General features: G+C 33.6%; 1 protein-coding gene across 3 annotated transcripts in view; it reads right to left on the bottom strand.

Annotated features, from left to right (window-relative positions):
- Positions 1 to 3,765: 3,765 nt before the first annotated feature.
- Tet (Ten-Eleven Translocation (TET) family protein) overlaps positions 3,766 to 24,271 on the bottom strand; it is a 116,987-nt gene continuing 96,481 nt past the window's right edge. For 2 of the 3 annotated variants that reach the window (XM_072545402.1, XM_072545403.1), the window contains 5 exons: positions 21,507 to 21,680; positions 16,856 to 16,925; positions 15,116 to 16,794; positions 12,576 to 13,312; positions 3,766 to 12,352 (listed from right to left, as the gene is read on the bottom strand). In XM_072545402.1, the coding sequence (XP_072401503.1) occupies positions 11,347 to 12,352; positions 12,576 to 13,312; positions 15,116 to 16,794; positions 16,856 to 16,925; positions 21,507 to 21,680 (3,666 nt within the window). In that variant the 3' untranslated portion in view covers positions 3,766 to 11,346. The remainder of the gene's footprint in view (positions 12,353 to 12,575; positions 13,313 to 15,115; positions 16,795 to 16,855; positions 16,926 to 21,506; positions 21,681 to 24,271) is intronic. The other variant, XM_072545404.1, reaches the window with a different exon arrangement.

Genomic DNA, 24,271 nt, shown 5'->3' with positions numbered 1-24,271 from the left:
AGGGCGCACAGTTTGTACTAAACAAATGTTTTTTCTTCTGACTCAAGAATTTTTACATCCAGATTGTTGAGAAAGGTAAAATAATAATCTACGGCAAAGGAAAACGATTGGACAAAACATAGGTGTTTGCCGCTTGCAATCTGATATCTTGTAGTCATTCAAGATATGGTTGACTGTTTCTGATTTTCTGCTATTCCTTAAGTTTCCATGAAACAGCCATTTATAAAGGTGTCTCTTGACAAGCGCATGCTCAGTAATGTAGCCTGTTATAACTCTGAGCAGATTCTTATTTGTTTTCCCCAATACTTAAGATTCATTATCGCTGGTTTATCCTTTACATTTTTCCATCTACTTGATAGTGAGAGTTATGGTGTTTCGAATCCAGGCTTTTTTGGCAGTTAACGGTGCTTTTTCCCACTCCTGCGGCCGGCTCGAAACCAAAGTATTTTTTAGCTGTTCCTGTTTTGGCAAGTTGATTTCATTGCTATATATTCCCCGGTGATCTGAAACCTATACAAGTGTGACACTGTTGTGATCCGCCAGTCTATCGCATTCTTCTTGTCTTCTACACTATCTATCATATATTGATTTGCTTTAACTGAAAATTGCATAAATCTTAGAAAATTGTTTAAATTCCCATCACTACCAAATATTCCTGCACCCAAACGTTCTGTAGTTCTAAATTTATCTGTATACCATTTATAATCCTGCAGCATGAGTTATATATTTCCTTTACCCCATCGCTCTCGTAGGCATATGTTTACCTGGAAACTCATTTTAGACCCATATCTGGATACCATATGGTCAGAAGTTATCATCCATTATGTTTGCCTGATTTCATTTATGATACTATATCCTGATTTAACCATTATTGCTCAGGGTTTCTCACAGACTAAAATATCCCATGCTCGTGTTCGCCGTTATAGCGATGTGCAAAGAAAGGAGGTCCAGTAAGTCCTCCGTAGCTGCTATTGATGAGCTTTTCAGAAAGTAAGTCTTTGTACCGTTGCAGTTTAAGGATGGCATTTTTCTGCTCCACTATACCACTGATGCATATTATAAAATTTCATCTAACTACAGTTAGACTGTATCATTAAATTTGTCGTGGGCTAAAATGACTAGGTCATCCGCATATCATATGACATGCAGTCTGTCGTTGCTGTGAGTAATTATCAGTACATCCACAACCACATTTCAGAAGAGAGGAAATAAGGCACCTCGTGCGGACTGTCTGTGGCCACTGGTCCTAATACTGTATCTTGCAATATCCATATTCACATGGCTATTCAACATGCAGTCTATCTATCTAAAACCTTTTTGGCATATTCCTTTAAGACAAATCGCTCTTTTGTGCTTACTTCGTGGGAGGTTTTGTCGAATGCTTCCTCTTTATCGAGAAATGCACCCAGCAACACCTGTTGGTTTTTCAAAACGAATTCTACCCTCTGTACAACATGCTACAGTGCTGTTTCTGAATAAAATCCTACTATACACGCATATTATCCCTGATATCTTGGACTTTCAACCAATACACCATCCCTAATGTGCCTATCGAGTAGTTATTTTAGAATCATCACTACAAATATCATACTTATCGGCTTCTGCGACTTGTTTATATCCAATTTTGTCAGGTTTGTGTATAAAAGTTTCCCTTATAAGCCACTATACTTTCGGTACTGATATCCAGACTATCTCGGTCAATCAACGATCTTTTAAAACCATCTAAATTTTTACTATAATTGCTGGTGTTGAAACACTTTTTGGACGTCCTTAAAAACGTACGAGAATTAAACATATCAAAGACGAAGATCATGATATGTAGTGGATATAGGGTAGGGTCGCCTATATTGGACCGGCTCCTAAATTGGACCTTTGCAGATTTGAGCGAACCGACAATAAGTGGTGCTATCCGTTAATACCAACTAGAACTACATCCCGAAACATGTTAGAGTTTGAACACGTGTGCAGCTGTAAACAGCGGTCGAGAAAATATTAGTGTTTTCGTGATTATTTAACTTCCGATACAAAGATAAGATACTCCGATACAAAGATAAGATTATTTCTCAAGATTCATTAAACAGGCCATAGTTTATAGATTATTTTTGTGACCTAACCTCCAAATTGGTAAAACCCAATTCACAACAAGGTTTTCTAAATTGAACCAGCAATTATAAATTGGACCGGTCTAATTTACCAGTCCCATTTAGTTCTTGATATATTTATTTTTTATTTCAGAATGTTATTCACGTGGTAATGGTTCTTATGGGCTTAATGAATATGCTGAGTTGTTTAAAATATATGTACCTAAAGCTACACTAAAATGTTACCTCGAAGAGAAAAACAAACGGGCAAATAATGCAAGTTAAAAAATGGTGAGGTTTACTGTATTTAATAAAGAAGTTGAAGAAGAATTGGCTAAGCATATTTTGATTTTCGAAGAGCGAATGTTCGGGATGGGCATACGAGACGTCCACAAACTGGCATTTGAATTGGCAACAAGAAACAATTTGAAACACAGATAAACAACACAGGCAAGATGTGGTATTATGGCTTCATGTCAAGACATAAAGAATTTTTGAAGAGGAAAAATTCATATTCAACGCACACGCATATTCAACGTCGATGAGACAGGCTGCTCAACCATACAACGGCGATGTCAGAAAATTAGCCAAGAAGGGAAAACATCAAATTGGGAGCATTTCTAGCGGAAAGTGGGAGGGAAATACTACTGTTGTTTGTTGTGCTAGTGTAGTAGGGCAGTTTGTACCACCCATTATAATTTTTAAGAGGAAACGTTTTTAAGCGGAGATCTTTGATGATAACTACAGTCCCTCCGGGGGGTCAGGACTATGGATTATCTCTTTGTTCTTTATTAGTTGTAAAAATAAGTGGTCCACTGTCGGTCTTTCGGCTCTATAACCCGCTGCTCTTCTGCTTATATATCTTTGTCCTCTCTTTCGATTATATTTTTCAGTATTTTTCTATCTACCCGACTCAATGAGCTTGCTTTTACAGTTCACAGTTTACATATATTGAAATGTAAAAATTTTCTCAGTTCTATAATACAGTTCTGGAATAATTGCGTCGGTTTTTGGATTAGCGCCTTTACTAGAGCCAGGGGCTTTTCCGTTCCTCAACTTCTTGCAGATTTTTATTGTTTCTGATTCCTTCATTCTTCTAAGATCTTTCCATTTTTCTGTTATAATTGGTGTTACGATGAGTCTCCCTTTTTCTTTTCGTATGTCCTTTATTAATTACCAGCCTTCAACCAGCTACCTATCTTTTCCCAACTTTGGTTCTTTCTCTTATTAGTTATTTTCTTCTGATTTTTGCTTAGTCTTGTTTTGCTGGATTTCTTTGGTGTTTGTCGGTAAAACATTGCCAAATGTTAACCAAAATAGTTGTGACATTACCGAATGAGATGCTTAGAGGTTCTACTAAATTTCCCTCGCTTAGTAAATGATTTAGCGAAACCGTGGCCTGTATTTTTGCCTTTGAGGTGATGCACTTTTTGAACATTGTTTACGTGAATAGCCTTCAAAGCTTGTATAAAGACTTTTAAAGGTCAAAAATACATTTTTATATTGGTCTAGAGGTGTGAAGAGTCGTTATACACTTTTAACAATAGCGCCATCTGTTATCTGAACACAAAACTGATTAAACAAGTATTCTAAACAATTTCTGCAATGTATTATTTGTATAATATATTCTTTTCTTTGGTTTGCTTAGTGTTTGAGGGTAAAAGATGAAAAATAAAACACATAATATTATATAAATGTATTCACATGACAATACACATATTAATTTTTGTCCTTATTACTAAACTAAAAAAATCTATAACTAGTGAAAATACAAATGATTATTTTTTACGTTTGGTAAAACACATTTTCCTTCGTTTTTTTGAGTAGATACTTCCAACCTCATGATATGAATTTATTAAAAAGTATTGCTTTCGGTTTTTTGATGAGCCTAATGAGTCAATGAGCCTAATATTACAAATGAATGACACGAGTCCAAAAAATTATTTCGAAGTACCCACTCAACTATATATATATACAAATTTTAAAAGATTGCTTTTCAGTTTTTGCGAATATCTTTACGTAAAATGGTGAAAAAATATATATACATCTTTTCTAATACTAAACTCCTTCCACAAAAGTCCGATATCACTTTGCAATATGCATACAATTTGTAACAAAGAGAATACAAAACTAAGCTAAGATTTTTTTATTCAATTTAGTGTTAAATACAGCAACACAGTGATTAAATTGATCCCATAAGAAAACTTCAACAGTGAAATTGATACAAACAGTAAAAGAAAAACCAGAAAAAGGTTCTGCTAAGCCAACCTATGCTATTAAGTATAAAATATAGGAATGACAATCAAAGAGAGGGAAGAATTGAGAAAAGTAGTGGAAACAGCAAGTCACGCCAGAAACTGTAAAACCAAACCGAAAATGTAATGATTCCCCACACAAAACAGATCTTCAAGTGTGAAAATAGCTTCAGCTTCTTCGGGAGCGGCTCTTGGTATAGCTATGAGAGAAATAAAAATTCTATAGGGAATACAAAACATGAAACTGAAAAGTAAAAAGCTTATAACAGTTGTTAATAAAAATGGACCAATGCAAATTGCGAATGCACTAGAAGGTCCTATAAAATATGTTTTAAACTGTTACAAATAAAACTTTATATTTAGAGTTTTACTAAAAATATTTAATAAAAACCCAAATATATCGACACAAATTAAAATTTAACTTATCTTAACCTTAGTCTAAAACAAAACTTTATAAAATTCTTAACATGACACCACGGCGATTCTTATTTTGTTTCAGTCAGTCACAAATGAGCTAAAAAAAATGTTAATATATATTAGAATATTTAATTAAATAAGTTAAGACAGAGGTAGAGAAAAAAAAAACTAGAGAATTAACATATCCAAAGCCATAATAAAATAATAATATCAAAGGAATTGTAATGAACCCAGAAACTAACGACGAGCATCTTATGATATCGATAATGATTGATATAACGGAAAGTAACGTTAGTAAGAAATATAACGGAAAATATTCTGGAAAGCACAAACTGAACAATTAATGTAGATAAAACTACGTCATAGCAAAAAAAATATACGTAGCCAAAAACGTTTAAAAAGCGAAGATATGATGATAAGGACCTCAAGATGACAATATGGACTAAAGTAATATCGCCTGGAAGAAAAATACTGAAAAATTAAAGAATATGTAGCTATAAAATAGTTTATTTATTACATCGAGAAAGTTAAAATAAACCCAAAACATGATAATAAGCAATGATAATTATGATCAGGATTACTTGACGAAAGAAAAAAACTATAGAACTGCTGTATATGACAGCAAAAGGTAGAATAATGCTGAAGAAATTAAAATAAATTCAAAATGTAGTGATAAAGATGTCATGACGACGATAAGACCTTATAATGATGATAAACCAAAAATTATATCATATTTATTATATATAATGATCAAATGCTACATTTGATCAGTGTTGTTACATGGCACTGGACTCTGAAGGCTGAAGAATGCTCCGAATACCTTGGATACTAATGCAGACCAACAACACTGTGTTAAATATAGCAAATGCCGTTCTTGAGTTATTCAAAACTAATAAAATAAAACAAATTCGAATATTTTACAAACCAATAATATATCAAAAAACTTGGAATAAGTTGACCAACTCAAAATATAATAACGACCTCTTGATAACTATAATTATTATGATCATGATGACAAGTGGAAAGAAAAAACTGGGAAAAATACGTATATAAAGCCATAGTACAGCAAAAGACTTTGAAGAAGTTATAAGCTTTGTATAGAGAAGAACAAATGAAGAAAACGTTCACAATTAAGTAGATAATTTATTTAAACAAACTAATTAAGAACTAAATAAATTTTGTACTTAAATTTAATTGAAATAATGGCTAAAATGCAATAATAAATAAAATTTTGTACATCCACAATTTAAAATCAATAAAAAACGTTAAAAAATCAATATATTACCCATAATTTTAAAAAAGAAACGATTTTATTCGATACTTAAAACCATTTATGCATATTTTCAAGTGATAGTATTTTGTGTGAAGCAAATTCGGTGTCTAAAAGGTATTTTCAGCGTACATTCTCCCTCTAGATTCCCGTAATACTGTGTAATGTTTATTGCACCTCATCTGTATTAGTCTATCGGAGTGAAAATTTCGAGAGGTAAAAAATAAAATCGAGTGGAAGAATAGAAACGCGAAAAATACCCAAATAATAAATAAATAAATAGTAGTAGTGCGCTAAGGGGAAATTATAATACATAAAAAGGAGACTGGCTGCCAAAACTAGCCTGGAAGATTTATCTTATAAAACTTTTTTAAAATCTATTTTAAATATTTGGCATCATTTACTTTATCAATAACATAGTTATATTTTCGAAGAAGTGACTTGGGTATACTAACACTATACAATAATTTACTTTCGTAGGCGTTTTAAGAACACTATAAATACTTTCTTTCTTTCTTTTTTTGTCAAAAATATACTTTTAAAACTAGAAAAGATAAATGCATACATTAATATCATTTACAACACGTAGGTATGGCCTCTTAGACAACGCCAATACTGATTTCCAAACATCATCAGCTTTGACGCAAAAGGTTCACGTAACTCAATAAAAATCTTTTGGAGTTGACGCGATTCAAAAATATATTTAATATTTATCCATCGAACCCAAATCCTAAAGGCAAAAATTACGGATTTCATGATAATACTTTTTATAATATATTACAAGCTCCTGCAGCATACATTGTATCTACAGAAATTTCCAAAAACACTGCAGTGAGTTAATATATCAAAAATATTCTGTACTAGTCTTTAACCTTTTTTATCACGACTGAACGTTTTTAGGTAAAATTGAGATAATATATGTATATTTCAGGTGGTGAAGTGTCAAACAGATCAAGAGAAATTCTCAACTGTTGAATTCCTACTTCCCAAAAGTCAAGACAAAAATTATTTGTAGAGCACTGAAATCTGGATTGAAAACGAATGTTAAAGTTGTTTTACCAATTAATCACATTCTAAAATTTTACAAATAAATATACATTTGCCAGAGTATTGTTGTCAAAGTTAGGCCACACGTAATGACTTATGTGTATAACAAGTTGCGTTTCATCACAGTGAAGTTAGAGATTAATAATATTTAAATTAATAATATTTTAATTTTATGATTTATTATTAAAAAAAACAACAACTTTGATCAAATGTACTCAGTCAATAGACCAATTCCACGTCATTAAATAATTCAAAGGATTTTAAAAAGGTTTGAAAATATTAGGACCGTGATTCCTAATTGTACATATGTATAAAGAATATTGCTGAGGTGTCAAGAAATTTAGCATTCGGATCATTTCCCCATTCTGCTCACACTTAGTAACGAAATAATGCGAAAGATACCTCTAAACTGGTAAATGCAAGGACAGATGATTGGCAGAACTTCAGAAATGAACTAGAAGACTCAGTTAATCTTTCAATCCCTTTGAAAACTCAAAATCAGTTAGATACAGAAGGTAAATTGTTTACCAAACAGATTCAGCATGCAGCATGGAATAGCAGTCCAATCATCCCTATTAGGACAGGAGGAAAAAATTATCCGAAATGGCAACAAACCAGATCTCCCAAGGACAAGAAAAATTTAAACAATGCGTCAAAACATCTCAAGCGAGAAATGCAAAGCATCAAGAATGAATCGATTCTCTGCCAAAGGCCACCAAAAATTTCCAAAATCCATTGAATTGTTTTATAACCTAGAATTGATCTATTCAAATATCTTAAGATCTATCAGTCACTATGCCGACGATCTGGTTCTATTTGCAAAGGGCAATAATATAAGAATGATTCAAAACCACAAGAATGAGCAACAATTAAAGGTTAAAGTAAGTTTATTGACTTTTCAATTTCCCCTTCAGAAATCGTTCTCAGAATACAAACATTAGTAAATTTAATAAATAAATCAATTGACTAATTAATGCTTGTATTTTGAGAATGATTTCCGAGGTGGAAATTGAAACGTCAATAAACTTACTTTAACCTCTAATTGTGGCTTATTCCATCCATTTATAAACTAGAGATATGGCCCACGTCAGTAAGCGTGCAATTCTCCACCTTAAAAACAAGATGCTTGCTTTTCTCAAGACACCGGCTCCAAAGAACACCTTTACAACTGTATGGCAACCAAAAACTAACAATGAAACAACATATTTCAGAAATAAAAAAGTCTTGCCAAAATGGATTAAATGTAACGAAAACATTATCAAATAAAAAATGGGGAACTGACGAAACTACATTATTGAATATTTAGAAGTCACTCGTTAGATCAAAAATAGATTATGGGGCTATTGTATAAGCCTCTGCTAAAAAACCAAGCAACTTAATATCATGCAAAACACAGCACTTCGCATTGCCACAGGTGCATTTAGAACCTCACCAGTTAAGAATCTTCAATGCCTAACAGGAGAGCCACTTCTTATTTTACGAAGAAAGTATTTATGCCTCTCGTATGCATCAAGACGTGTGGAGTTTCAGATGAGTGACACTCAATTCGGATTTCAAAATGGATTGGAAACAAGAGAAGCTCTTTTTGCCTTAAATGTGTTAACACAACGATGCAGAGACATGAATATTAATGTATATGCATGTTTTATTGATCATCGAAAAGTATTTGACTGCGTTAACCATCAAAACATGATCAAAATTCTGAGAACAACTGGAATTGACGAACAAGACTTGCGAATTATCTCAGAACTATATTGGCACCAAACGGTAACAATTGAAATAAAGCACACAACATCCTAGTCTTATCACGACTATTATTTAATCTGTATTCGGGATATACATATATTCAGAAAAGCATTAGACGAGGTTCAAGGTGGAATCAAGATTAACGGAACCAACATACCGTCCTAATAGCAAGCAACGCACAAGAACTACAAAATATAATAAATGCGGTAGTTCGTAATAGCGAAATGTTAGGTTTACATCTAAATGTTTCCAAAACTAAAATTCTAGTATTTTCCTAGAAAATTTTCCTAGAAAAAAGAAATCCTTTTAAGAATCGAACAAACGAGGAAAACACTTATGAACATGAAAACATTTTTTACAAGATCAGACCTTAGTCTAGAGTTCAGAATTCGAATGATCAGATGTTACGTTTTCTCTGTTTTGCTGTATGGCTGTGAAAGTTAGACAATGGACTCTGAAAGAGAAAAAAGAATAAATGCTTTTGAAATGTATATATACACACGGACGCTGAGAATTCCATGGATACAAAAAGTTACTAATGGTGAGGTACTTCGGCGCATGGGTAAACAAAAACTCAGCATAATCAAAGAGAGAAAAATTCAATACTTGGGTCCTGTGTTGAGAGGTGAAAGATATGAATTATTCCAAATTATATTGAAAGGTAAAGTGCAGGGCAAAAAATTAGTTGGAAGACGCCAGAACTCGTAGCTGAAAGACCTGAGGAGATGGTTTGACCGATCATCCACAGAAATCTTTCGTGCAGCAATTTCCAAAGCTACAATTGTCATTTGGATCGCGAACCTTCGAAAGGAGACGGCGTAATAAGAAGAAGTGCTTGCTATTACGTGAATAAAAAATTGCTGATTTTTCCTCAACTGAGTAAATTTTAATAACTTTTGTATTGCTTTTTAAACACTAAATCATAAAAATATTGACAATTCAAACATTATTAACATATCTAACTTCACTGTATAAATATAAAAGATTTAAAAGTTAATCATACATTGCTCCTCGGGGTTATAGGTCGTAGACTGGAATTATTTCTTCGTGACGTTTTGGCGTCTACTGTCACAAAAATTATCAAATACGATGCAGCAACTGTTGAAGCTTTCTTCCTAAAACTGAGTACCAGCTGTCAGTATTTTTCGGGAGAAATCAATGATAATTACCGCGTCTGCGTAGGTAATATTTTGACCACGGCCAATAAACCCGAAAACAATGTATTATTACGTAATTCTAACAGTGATCACTTGCAAACGTTGTTTATGTCAAATAAAAGAAAAGTGAACTGTAAAAACATGTTCAGTATTAAAAAAGTACTAAAATTTAAAAAAAAAATGAAAAAAGAACCAACAAGATTATTCTAATTAATTTTTTAAGTAAAAATGTGTTAAACATGTCGTTAAAGACATAATTTTAATATCAGAAATGTTAAAAACAATATAAAAGCAACAATAATTATAAAAATACAAAAATTTAAAAGTTTTCTGTATAAAAAAATTAAATATTCCACATATCCTTAATATATTTACCCAATGCAGTGTTGCCATATACTCTAGCTCTAACTGTTTAATTGTTCTTTGTGAATCTACTGGAGAAAAATAGATAAATATATCATAACGCCTAGTGATCAATGAGGTAAAGGAACAATGAGTTATGTTGCGAAAATATTTAACATGCAGAGATGGACTTAGAGTCGATCGTTCTTTCGTTGTCACTGTTACTAATTGCAGTGATTTTTGGAGCAATTACTTTTTAGCATAACTGTAACTTCCGCTGCTTTACCTCTTCGTTCACTTCGTCAATTGTTCTTATAAAAATTCCTGAGTTATTTTAACAATATTTATACGAAAATAATCGCCAATAGCAACATTTTCCGACACTTAAAAATTATCTAGAGTATACTTCGACAGTACTAAAAATCCGCAATGTAAAAGTTTACAAAGTTGTGCAGAATACACGACTAATAACCTAAGAATTTAATTTTTTGGTATGATTAGCATCTCTATTACAATAGCAAAGACTTATACCTTTTATTTGTACTCTGTATATAATTTGTAAGACTATGTAGAGATCGGAGGCACTCGTATTATTTCTATAATAAAATTAACCATTGCATTCGAGATGTATTTACTGTTTTAATAACGTAAAAGAACGAATATTGCAATGATTTATTTTGTTTTACAGTTAATGCAAAAAAATGGCGTTGCAAATTGTTCATGTCTTTATTTCATATTCTTTAAGAGCGAAAGAAACTGCGATTGTTTTGTAACGTACATGAGTGAGTTTTTGACATGCAACAATCATTATTTTGCTATAACTGTAATTATTGTAGGCAGTTTTTCTTGAAAATTTCCCAGAAGAGATCTTGAGCATGACGTTTTAGTAGTTGCGGTCTTTGGAAGGCTCTAGTGTTTAAAAAACCGTCTCTCTCCTGAGCTACCGTAAAGCTCCAAATAAAAAGGAAACTAACAGTAAAGCAGTCTCGCAACAAGTGGTAAAATTAGGATAAACTGGAAGCAAATACGTCTCAGTGTAGGTCTGGAATGGCATAGGGCGTTTCTTGATAGGGACCTGTAACGATACAGGGATACATTGGAAAAACAGTCGTAACAGTTTGTGACGGCAGTGTTGGTGCTCTAATAACAATATCACTATTAGAATAAACATAATTACTAACATCTACATTGAAATCAACACCAGTATTATCGTGATCGTTACTCGGCTCTAATTTTCGTCTCAATTTCTCTTTGTATTCATCCAAACCATGCTGAGGCTTATTCATGTTTCTATGCTGGTAAAATACCAAGGCGATACGAGTGGGGGATAGTCTATTGGGATTCTTAAGGGCAGTGGTAGCATGCAGTTCGTGTTTGGCACATTCAAACAGAATACTACCGTGCGGAAGAGCAATAGCTACTCCACCCATGTCGTCGTCTTGAAAGCATTCTGCATTATCAGTGTATGAAATGTTTATTTTTTTCCCTCTGGGTGGAGTAACATCGCCCGGTAGGTTTCTGTTTGGAGAATTGTCGTCGAAAGGATTGCTAGCGTTGTACACAGGATGGTTACTGAATTGGGAAGCGTAGTTACTTAAGTTTGGGGTCGGTGAACTGTAGTATGAATGGTCTTGGTGATAAAAGTTATTTACATTTCGTTCTTGATAAAAACTGTTAGAGAGATAAGGAGTTTTGAATACTGAGAATTGAGGAAGAGATGAGGAAGAAGACGTTGAAGCATAACTGCTATTACCAAAAAACTCTTGATACTCATGACTGTTATTACTACTATCTGAAAATTCTTCGTACCTCTTGTTAAATTTGTTCGGAAAACCTGACACAGTACTCGACACTTGACTATTTTGAAGTTCTCCACTGTTTACTGGAGACGTTAAAGGTGTAATTGATCTGGACGAGGATGACTCCTCAGATATCGACGATTTCCTCTTATTCTTTGTTCCCTTCTGATTTTTCTTTGTTCTCCTAATTTTACATTTCTCAGCGGGCATGGTAGATGTTCGAATTTGGCAAGGGTAGCTAAAATATGAGTTTATATTAATTAAGAGAATAGAACAAAGCAATTGCATACAGCTACAGATTTTTAAAGGACACCAAATTAACAAGCAGTAAAACAAGCATAAAAATAGACAAGAAAGGAATCACTTATGAACGAATGAGATATTTCCACCACTAGGGGTCCCTTCTCATATCAGTTGGCTCACAATAATGTAATATTATAATGACAATAGTTAGTACTTACTTTTCTAAAACGTCGATTCCACCGTTCTTCACCTTCATCTCCTGATTTTGTCTGGAGTGAAATTCGTCGGTATCGTCAGGCCTATACATTGGTAGAACATGGAGCTGCTCCTCAGCCGGCCTGGTCACGTTTCTGTGCTTAGTTAAGGTTACAACAGCAGTACAACCGTTGATCATGTTGTGCAAGTCTTTATGAGAATGCGCACAAAAATCAACGCAAGCTGTGACGCCCGAAAATGGCCTTCCGGCATTTTTCCCCAAGCGGCAATCCGGCGATATGCTTTCAAAGTGGCATTGATTTTTAAAAGACTGTGGCGCAAGACACCGATATATCGGACTCAAATAGTCCGCTAGATTTTGTAGCTTGTCCTCGACTACCGCTTCCTCTGCTTTTTCCGTCATTCGAAACTTCCTCACTTCCTTAGATCTGGCAAACTTGCACCCATTGTAGTACATAGACCAAGAGCAACCGAACGTGAAGCTTGCCCCACAGGTGTTCTCGTCCAGGCCTTGACAAGCACAAGTTCTAGGATCGTTGGTGGCACATCTACGTTTCGTAGGAAGACCGAATTTGTTCAGTTTCTCCGTCAGTAAGGAATAGAGCTCATCAGCGTTGCCTTGCTCTACTCCATCCCAAACTACCAGGGCAACAACGATGAATGTAGAATGACAAAAGTGTCCTCTTCTTTGCTTTACGATAACTAGGTACTTTTCGTTTTCGTCTTGACGGCGGATGATCTACAGAAAAAAAATTTTGTTAAGAAATATGAATCTTCATAAAATTAGACCAAGGCGGATGTGTTTTGAGGTGGATGTGGGAGGTGGCATTCTGATTTTGTAGAAATAGTTAGGTGATAACCTGTGGGATGTTTCCTCCCTTTTTTGTATTTATTGCTATTTTGCAGCAATAAACCAGAACATTTTTAACCAGTCGTATTTTATAGAAAATTCAATTATCGCTATTTTATTGTATTGCGACTTTGCTCTAAAATGAATCGTTCTAAATTTATAAGCAAGGAAAGTAAAAAAAAAGATGTTTTTAGTAATTTTTAAATCTTTCCATTTTTTGTTAATATTCCCGACCTATTTGAGAGGGAGAATGAGTCAATTATTATTACTGAAGTTATCATCCTTACAACTACTGCTACTACAAAAATCGGAATGCCATTTCTCACATCCAAATTTAGTCGTTTTTTCACAGATTAGCCCTGGTCTAAATATATTTTTTACTAGGGACAAACCAGGAGAAGAGGTAGAGCAATTCTATGAGTTGTTGATAAATTCACTTAAACAAATAAAAAAGAAGATATAACTATTATTATGGATGACTTTAATGCGAAAATTGGTAAAGGGAAGAGCGGTGAATTGATTGGTGATTTTGGTCTAGGAAAGAGAAATGAAAGGGGAAAAAGATCAAAACTATTTGTAGAGAAGAACTAAATACGTTTTTCAAACTACCACCAAGAAGTTTGTATACTTTGGTTTCTCCTCAAGATCAGCCAGGAAGCATAATAAGGAATCAAATTGATTACATAATGGTGAATAGGAGATTAAGAAATGGATGCCTATCAGTTAAAAGTTAACCCGGTGCTGACGTATCGTCAAATCATATTCCTGTTATTGGTAAATTTAGCTTTAGATTTAAAAAGGTTACAAAAAAGAATAGTAACAAAAAATGTGATATCAGAAGACTAAAAGAGAGGGAAACAAAAGAAACAGTCGCACGGATTCTTTCAGCGAAAACGAGGACCAGAAAGGCGAAGAATTTCCTGGCTGAAAAATCTACGTACGTGGTTTAACATAACAACCACAAATCTTTTCAGAGTCGCATTTTTAGTCGCTAACATCCGAAATGGATAGGCACTACAAAAAGAAGAGGACAAAAAAAGAAATTAACTGAAGAATTACTTTTAACGTAAGGTTATTACTTAATTCTTGTTTTCTATTTCTAATTTTTTTTATTTATTTACATTGAATAGTAATTTGTTTTGTTGTATAAATCCACTTTTGTAATCATTATGTGATATAATTGATGTAAAATAAATTCAAGATTTTTTTTGTAATTTGGCAACAATGTCAACTTAGATATCTGGCGTGTACAATGACGTGCATCGGGATTTATACTGGACCGATTGTATGGATTTAAAATCAAAATGTATTAAATATTGTCAGCAGTTTCGTGAATTACTTCGTTCATATTTTATTATCAATGTTTTATTTTCAATTAAATAACAGAGAAATCGTATTATAAAGTGAACACTGCATAGTGGCTTTACGATCTTAGCATATAAGGTGAGAAAAAAGATCGCCAAACTGACTCAGAGTTGAAATTAGGAATTGTCACAGATAAAGTTAAGACACAAGACGAAGCAAGGAAACTTAAAAAAATTTAAATTTATCCAATATAAATTGTTGAGAGAATATTACGAACCTTTAAAATTACTAAATAAAAAGATAACTAAATAAACATAATATATAACATAATAATAATAAAATGAATACCTAATAGAGTGAAGAAAAAAAAAAGATTTGTACACTCACCCATTTCGCTATTGGACAACCTTGTGCAGTCTTTCCCTCCTTTCCAGTGTATCGAATTTTCTCAATTCTTATAGATACTCCAGTCGCTCCGGTTCTACATTCAAGATCGTACCTTAGACTTTTTAAAGTGTTAGCACAACCCAAATGAGTGTAATAAGTACCGGGCTCAAAGGGCGTCTCGTTCGGAGGAAAACAGCTACATAGAGGTATTTCCATGCCGAGTTGCTTGCATTTTTCTATCGACAACGTTGGATATGGAGCCTTAGCTTTTGGTGTAGAAGTTGAAAAGGTGTTTTTGGTGCGTCTTTGAGGTTTTCTACATGTTGGTGATACTGTCGCTTCGGTTTTTGTTATATGATAGTTTGCGAACTGTTTTAAATCATCGGCTTCTTCGTTAGAGTCATTTTTGAGTTGTTTGAGTGAATTTTCTCGATCGTTGTTTATAAGTTTACGTGCTTCATGAGTGTTCGATGGATTAAACGTATCGTTAGTAACATTTTTAGATGGAAAATGATAATTGTAGCCCTTCGAACTTTGTACTTTATTGGATTGAGCAAATTTTGTATGTCTATGTTGGTCCAAGGAATTATTAGAAGATTGTTGTAGCAAAAGTGAGTTTTTTATAGAATCATTCCGATTCTGGGAGCCACCATCATCACCTAACGGTTTCGTTAAGTGGTGATGGTGGCTATACGATAAAAAATGACCGGTCGAGTTTTGTTCTACGGCTTTGCTTTCTTCCATTTTACTGTTTTCTTGCTGTTTATTGAGTATCATCGTTTTTATCCTAGTATTGAGATTCACTTTATCTGCTTGAGAAAACGCCTTAGATGAATGCATATCATTGTGTACGTTGTCTAGTTTATTTGGCGAATTATTTACTTGTACGTATTGATTGTTCTGCTCTTGATGTTCGTAGTTGGACTCCATTTTGACCTGTTGCTCCCATATCATGTGTTCGTCATTTGGCCAATGCTGATGCTCCTCCTGTCCGCCGTATTGTTCCTGGCCTGGGTAGCCACTAGAGTTGTGTGAATCGAGCTGCGGACTGCTGTTGTTCACTTGTGGATACCCAGGCTGAGCGTTTCCCGAATTGGCGTTTACATAATTTACAGAAGGATTCGGACTGAAGTTGCTTATCGAGGTATAAGTGTTTGTTTGCTGCGAATTTTGTTGAGGATTTTGCTGTTGCTGCTGTTGATGTTGGGACTGCGGGCTAAAATTCTGATTCGGCGTTGGTGGATTCATTATGGTATTCACCGAACCCGGCCTGGAATTATTGCCTGATTGTTGTTGAGAATTATCAGAAGTTGGATTAGACGTAGTCTGGATAAAATTCTGCTGTGAGGTCTGTTGGCCACCCTGTTGTTGTTGAGCAATGTTATACTCTTGGTATTGTCGCCCACCAGGCGCTTGTTGTTGCTGTTGTACCGGACTAGGACTTGGTGTATGAGAATAATTAGAGTTTGGTCGTGGAGGTGCTAGCTGGACTTGCTGGTTAGGCGTGCTGGGAGGTCTTGCATTCGTTAAGACCTGAACAGCGCCCGTATAAAATGTATTAGCTTCAAACGCCGGTTGCTGGTATGTAGCTTGATAAATTCCGTTTGGGTATTGCTGGTAAGTTTCGATTGGTTGTCCTGCCGCTGGTATTTGTTGGATGAATTGTCCTTGGGGCCAACCTAAAACGGTAACTATATATAAAAAAATGCACAAACAAAGAAAATTAAAAGAAATACATACCTTGCGATGGATCAGTTTGCCATACAGGTGTTGGAAAGCGGTTGGGATCTGCATAGAAAGGCATTGGAGTCTGAAAAATTAAGTTATTTATTTCAACAATTTAAGTAAAGTTATTTTAAAGATCAACAATTTTTATAAATCAATAGCTAAAGCTAAATTCTCCAAACACGCCGCGTATTTCGATAAACTTCTAGATATCAAAGAAATGAATAAAAACTATATTACAGTCACCTTTTATTAGAAAAAGTCAAATTCCCACCCTAATGACCTCGTCTGTGTTTCCAAGACCACGTTAAAAACAAAACAAGAACCGTATCTCGACTATTAAGTAGACGTGTATAGGGTGAAAATCTCGAAAAGTAAAGGAATATCCTGTCGAGATAAAATGAACCTTTTGTAGAAGTTTATTCGGCAATTGGGGTTGAGTTGAGACAGGCCGAATACGATTTCGTTACCCCAAGGGGGAAGGGCCCCTTCTCCATCCAGAACACGACCTACCTCAACGGTAGGGGAGACCCTCCAGCTATCAGACGGTGATCTCTCCAATCCCCAATACCCAGCTGACAATGATAACGGGGATTTTCATTATCAAGGTTAAAAAACAAGTGTCCATCTTTTTGGAAAGATCGTAAAAATAAAAAATATCGAACTGGACGATACAATATTCCGATTTTTGGAGATGGAAGGCTATGTTTCCGATATGCTAATAAAAAAGTACTGTCGTAGATTAAATGGGGAACAAATATCGGTGTCTTGTAGAAAAGATAAAAATTGCTTTTATTCAAGTATACAGGATGTCTAAGGAATTTTGAAGCATATTTGCGGTTATTTAAAAGATCTCTTGAAGCTAAAATACTATCATAATGATGCTGAAATTATTGCGAAAAAGGCAGTTCTGAAGAACAGCTTACGATGATCTTACAGAATTTTAGAGCTTTTACAAAGGTGCAACTTGAATAGGAAAAATAAACTTTTATTAATCAAATTAATAAAATTGCACATTAGCTTAAATATTTTAAAATTAGATTATGTTAAGCTTATTATATTATTGCAATATACTGAAGAAGGTGTTTTTAATTTCATGAATGGATTACAAACAGGGATCAATTTAGATTTGGAACGTTGTCTTGTAAAATTAGTATTGCTACCAATAAAATATTTTTTCAGGCTACTATAATTCGATTGCAATTTTTTTTATTGTCGACAGAAAACAACAAAGGGTTCCGAATTTATACACGGCAGTTAATGTTCGTTGAATATATTATTTTTCAATTACCAATAAATAGATGATCAAATACATAAGGAATTTTGTTTATATATGCGTGGCAATGAAGTAGTAACAGCTCAAAACCTACCAAATTTTTGCAATTGGATGGAATGAACTATTTGCATTTGATTTGTAAAAGTGTCAGGAAATTTTGTGAACAAAAATGCATTTTCCAAAGTAAATTTTGACGTGTATATTTTTATTGGTATAAGCTAGAATTTACGTTTAAAAAAAGTTTATTTGTGACGTTTAGATTTCCACTTCTAGATGCTCTAATTATGCTAAAGGGGACCAATTTCTCGACAGAATGCAGTAGGATCTAGTTACCCGTATTAAAGGAGGCAATCAATAAAAAAATACCAGTATTAGTAAGACAATAACATATCGAGGATACTTTATTTATTTTTTAAATAACATACATATAAAATCAGAGTTTGGTGTTTATTGAGGGTAAACTACAGTATATTCAACCAACTTACACCTCTAAGCGATTAACAAAATTCGCAGAAAACCTTTCGTTGTAGTAAAAGGCACGGTAAAGCGTACTAATGTTCTCCATAATGTTTAACACATTATGGAGAATAGTCATAAAATTAAATTATTAGAAGAATTTTTTACCAAGTAACAAAAAATAAAATATGTCTAATTTATTATTGTTTTGTATTTTGAGCACAATTTCCGCACGAGTGAAATTTGAAACGTCAAAAATAAACTTATTTTAAATCTAAATTGTGGCTTACGCACAATAAAAATAGCAATTGCATTAAGATATCGCAAGAAAATCGTTTCAGAACAATATTTTGAAGTTATGAATAATAATAAATTTGCAAATCGAAAATAATTGACGAAAATGAGTTCAATATTACTACTCGGGGGGTTTTGTGGTCACTAAACCTGAATATGACAGAACAGGTCTCATCTCTTGGAGTTTTATGGAAATTCGATACAAAATGAGCTTAAACTCGTTATTCGGTAGTTCTTGAAGTCTCAGAACACGAATATGATCACAGCCATGGACTCCGATGCACTTGATGTCCACGACTGGCCTCGTTTCCTGGAGTTTTGTAAAAATTCGATACAAAATCAGTGCAAACACATTATGTCGGGGATTTCCGAGGTACCTGCTGCCCAGGACGAAATGATTTTGTATCGAATTTCCCTAAAACTCTAGATGAGGTGGGCACCAGGTGTCTCAAAGGCCATCGCCGATATAAAATTAATGTTAAGCGACTCCAAAAACCACCGAATAATGAGTTTTTCCACAAAACTCTAAGAATCGGGTCCCTCCTGTGCCCCATGTGCCTTAGAAACTCTCCCTGACATGATATTCGTGTTCAGCGATGGTAAAAAACCCCTTATGTTTTTGAGTTTTTACTTATGCATCGAATTTCTATAGAGGATATGAGGCACATCCTAAGCACCAGGTGCCTCAGAGAACATCACTATTACACTATTTGTGTTCAGTGACCCCAAAAACCCTCGAATAGTAATTTTCATTTTCATTTCTACATCATCATGTTTGTTCACAAAATTTCCTGACACTCTTACGAATCGAATGAAGCAAGTTTCATTGAGATCCATCCAACTGCAAAAATTTGGTAGGTTTATTGCTTCATTACCTCGCATAAGAGTTAGGTTTCTACATCTGATTTTGAAAAATTAATTTTGGTTTTTGTAATTATGTTTATTAGCAGTGCGATAATTTTCTTTTTTTATATTTGTTTTTCATGGGTTTGATCAGTTCTATTGTTTAACTTTTCAAACAATTTCTAATGCCGTATTCATAGTTGTCGAGCAGAGGCCAGTTTGGAGCAACAATTCTCTTGACTTTTAAAATACGAGCCCCTTCCCATATCAGTTGGCCCACCTATGGAATTTGCAGTTTAAGTCGATTACCATAAACAAATTATACTCATGGTTTTTTATTTATTTTCAACAATAAAAAAAATTTCACTAAATCCGGCTATGCATTCACTTATGTCAACATACATTGATTTTTTCATAATTACGTTAAACCCAGAGGTAGCTATCGAAAAATGACATCAAAACAATAATATTGTCAGTTAATGTAAAATGTATTTTGTAGTATTGTAAAGCTTTTTACCGTTTGTGGATTGTACAATGGGTCGAGGTAAAGTTATCGATGAGAAAATTTGTTCAATCATTATTAGATTTTTTAATTCTGGAAAATCCAATTCAAAAATTGTCACGCTATAGTGTAAAGATAGGTCAGAAGATAGGACAAAACTACAGGTTCGGTCGTCACAAAATCTAGAAATCTACGAAAAAGTGAAATAACCGAAGCAGATCGAAGGACAATAAGACGCATTATAGTGAAAAAATGACGAGCAAATTATATGGAGTTAAGCGTTTTATGGAGTGACTTTATTGGAAGACGCGTTTCTAGATCAACATGTCACCGAGAGGCCCACAAATTAGTATTTGGTACTTACAAAGGAAATTTTATAGTTGAAAGTTAAAAAAATTAGTACGAATTGTTTTTAATAAATTTCATTTTATTTTAGGCTAAGGAAAAGCCACTTTTAACATTACAACAACAAAAAAATAGACTAAGATGGTCAAAAGGTCATAAAGATTGGATTCAATACAATGGAGTGATGAGTCAAGATTTGAAGTGTGTGTTGGAGACAGTTGGAGTCGCGTCATTCGTAGGAAAAATGAAGCTTCCATCCCTACTGTCTAAAGAGCAGCTGTCATGATTTGGGGCAGCATGTCGTCAAAAGGTGTGAGAAAGTTACATTTTATCGATTGGATTGTAAACACGGACAAATAATTGAATATTTTAGAAGAATCTCTTTTACCGACTATAGAACACCGTTTAACATCAACGGAAGATTTTGTCTTCCGACAGGACGGCACAGGTTGTCCTACCTCAAAAAAGAGTTTAAAATGGATTAAAGACCATGGCATACCACTTCTGGAATGAGTTTCTAACAATCTCGACTTGTCACTGATAGAGACTTTGTGGCGCGAAATGAAAAAGGCTGAATGAAAATTAGAATTTTGTCAGAACTTGGTAAAAATTATGCCACGAAGATTTGTGGATTTTATTAAAAATAAAGGGGATGTAACTCAGTGGTAAACTATCACATTTCACAACTTCTAAAATTTACGCTGCGCTTTTATTGTTGTTCTCTAAAATTTAATTTTCTTAATCTAACGTTGGGCGAACTGATATGGGAAGAAGCTTGTAATTCGCGGTCATTGTTTTAATTTCTCTGCAGATCTTTGGTACTAAACAAAGACCTCAAACTTCTTTGAGGCTTTGATTTACAAGAATTACCATTTACCATTTTAGCTATATTTGGAAGCGATTTGATGATGTGTCTCATCTTGTTACAGTTCTAAATAGTTTGTACTTACCATTGGTTGTTGCTGGACGGGCATAGACTGTTGAACCTGAGTGGGTTGCGGACTGGGTCTCGAAGGAGGTTGTGCTGTAGGTGTCACCACTGTGCTGCCGTTGGTTTCGGGTGAAACAAGGGTACCACCACCTAATGGAGCTCCAGAACCCGCTGGCTTTCTACCACGATAACTCTGAAAAGGGAAAAGACCAATATTACTTACATGTTTAAAGCACCGGAATATTTATTTAAGTACTATAATAAAAAAAAATTGTGTGCGAAGTTGTGTGCAGAATATTAAAAATAAAAAGAAAGACGAGGCATAGGATGAAGAAGAATACAAGGCTTATATGCGAGGTTTTTATGATTTTCTTCTGTTTCATTTCTCTTATTTGTATTTATTCAATTATAGTGTTCAGTTTACCATCTCACATGCGTAGGAGATTGTGGATTTATGCGGGTGAAAGCCCCCCACAGACATATTATTTGTGTACCTAATTATTTAGCAAGTAAAAAGCTAAGATTAAAATACTGTTTTGTAAAAATAATTCTGAAAATTATTAGAAAAATATTGTAGATTCCATTAAGTGGTAAAATTGAGATGTTTTATAATCTTTTTCAATTTTTAATAGAAACCAAGGTTAAAATAAAATTGTACAGTAATACTTTGGAGGTCTCCATAAATAGATTAGGAATTATGCTATACCTACCAACAGAAAAACAGAAGAAACACTTAATTTATCTACTAAAATATTTACGAAAATGATTTAATACATTTGCATAGTTTAAAACGAAAAATTTCATTCATAAAACGTGGAATATACAACTGTAAAATTGTAAACAACACATGTACAACGAGAAAAGTAGGACTAAATTTATCAAAAAGCCTCCCCCTTTGGCCACCCGCAGGTATCCTCGCGATCGTCATAGCAAAAAAGATTTCTTTTCCTTTTCAACTAACATATTTTTGGTATACTTGGACTAGACGTATTTCGTACCATAATTCAAGTTTTCCGACTAAAATCGACTTGTAGCGATAGTATCCGATGATTAAATTAGACGTTTTGGGTAAAGATGGGATTGAAATAACTGAACTGAATGAATGAGCTGATGCTCGCTTTCGGATTCGATCAAGGACGATTGAATTGAGTTGGCAAATTTGAGGGATTAGAATAAATCGATAATTTCTGAATGATCTATGATACGCTGAGGATGTAATCTTATTTTTATAAAAATAACTCTAAAACTGATGCTTTTCTATTAATAATTAATAGGCTGTGTCAGTGCTGTTCATGAAAATAGACAATTATGAAAACAAAAGGAATTGTCATTCCTCTTGTTTTTCCCTTGTGTAATATATACATAATCGTTTATTTCTTTAGAAAAGTCAATACGAGGCATCTTATTGCAAAGAGTATGTGCTGGATCTATATCCCCATTCTTTGTAAATTTTTTTTAAGTAGTATCTACGGATAGAAAATCTATTTAATAGAGAAGCGTAAGAGAGTTATCTTATTAGTTATATTAATGCACATTGTTGATTTATTAAAAACTGATATTTAAAGAAATAAATTCTGAAGATAAAATAGATGAGAAATATTTAACATAACATTTCGGAACAAGTCATAAAACGATACAATGATAAAACTAAAAAATTCTGACAGATTTTTAACATCCAATAGTCTTATGTTAGTTGCCAATAGTCGCCATGTTTTTCGTATAGTTTTAAACAATAATTGAGAGGTTAGGCTTACTACTTGTTTACTATACAAAAATAATACCTATAATTTTTTATTCTAATTAAAGATGTCAATCGATTTTGATTACTTGCTGAAATATACTAATTAACAAAAATAATCAGTAAAAGAGATCATTTAATATTTTAAGTCCAAAAATGAAAAATGGATGTACTGAATAGTATTGAAATAAAATATTGTAGGTATAGCACGAGATTGTTTATAAAGCAATTCATTTATAAAATAATACGTATTGACTGCTTTGCGTCAGTTTTCTTTGCCACACATGGGGAACGCGACTGTATTGTAGCCTTAGACAAGGAAAGACAGAGGACAGGTAACACTCATTTAATAAACCTTCAAAAAGTGAAGCCAGTTTCGACGTGACCGCAATGTTTTGGTGCCAGTACGTTGCCCTATATCGATCTACTAAAAAATATGTAATGATAAAATCATGTTCAACAAGTGATCATTATGTCAGTGTTCAATTATAAATTTAAAAAAAATCTATTTATTGATATATATCCATTATCTGCTGAAGAAATAAAATATGGCCTGGTCACCTTTCTGGTGTCGGTTTGGCTTCAGTCAATTCCATACGATTACGCGTCCCCTCTCTTTCTTTGTCTAAGATTGCAGCAGTCAGCCTATCTTCTATTATATATTTATGGCTATTGATATTGCTAACCTAACCTAACATGTGTGTCTACAAAAAACTGTACGAAGAAAAATGGCTGACATTATTTTGTGTCGAAACGACCTATAATGGTCTTTGTCGCACAATACGAAATCAAAGAGAAAGAGCATACTTAATAATTATTATAGTTTTAGTAAGTATAAAGGTATTTTATATTTGGCAGCAAATCGGTAGCATTTGTTCTTGACGTCCTAAAAATTATGACGTGAATTGTGATGTTTTAATCCAAGTTTACACGGATTTTTGAGTTGGATATATGGTACATATAATGTACCATATATGGTAAAAACAAGATAAATTTCCATTAAATGAAAATGTAAATGTATATTACGTGAAATAAAATAGTGTCTA

Source organism: Diabrotica undecimpunctata, chromosome 9 (assembly GCF_040954645.1).
Source record: "Diabrotica undecimpunctata isolate CICGRU chromosome 9, icDiaUnde3, whole genome shotgun sequence".
In the NCBI taxonomy this organism is placed as follows: Eukaryota; Metazoa; Arthropoda; class Insecta; order Coleoptera; family Chrysomelidae; genus Diabrotica; species Diabrotica undecimpunctata.
Note: the sequence above shows the minus strand (reverse complement) of the source record. Positions and strands in the feature narration are given on the sequence as shown.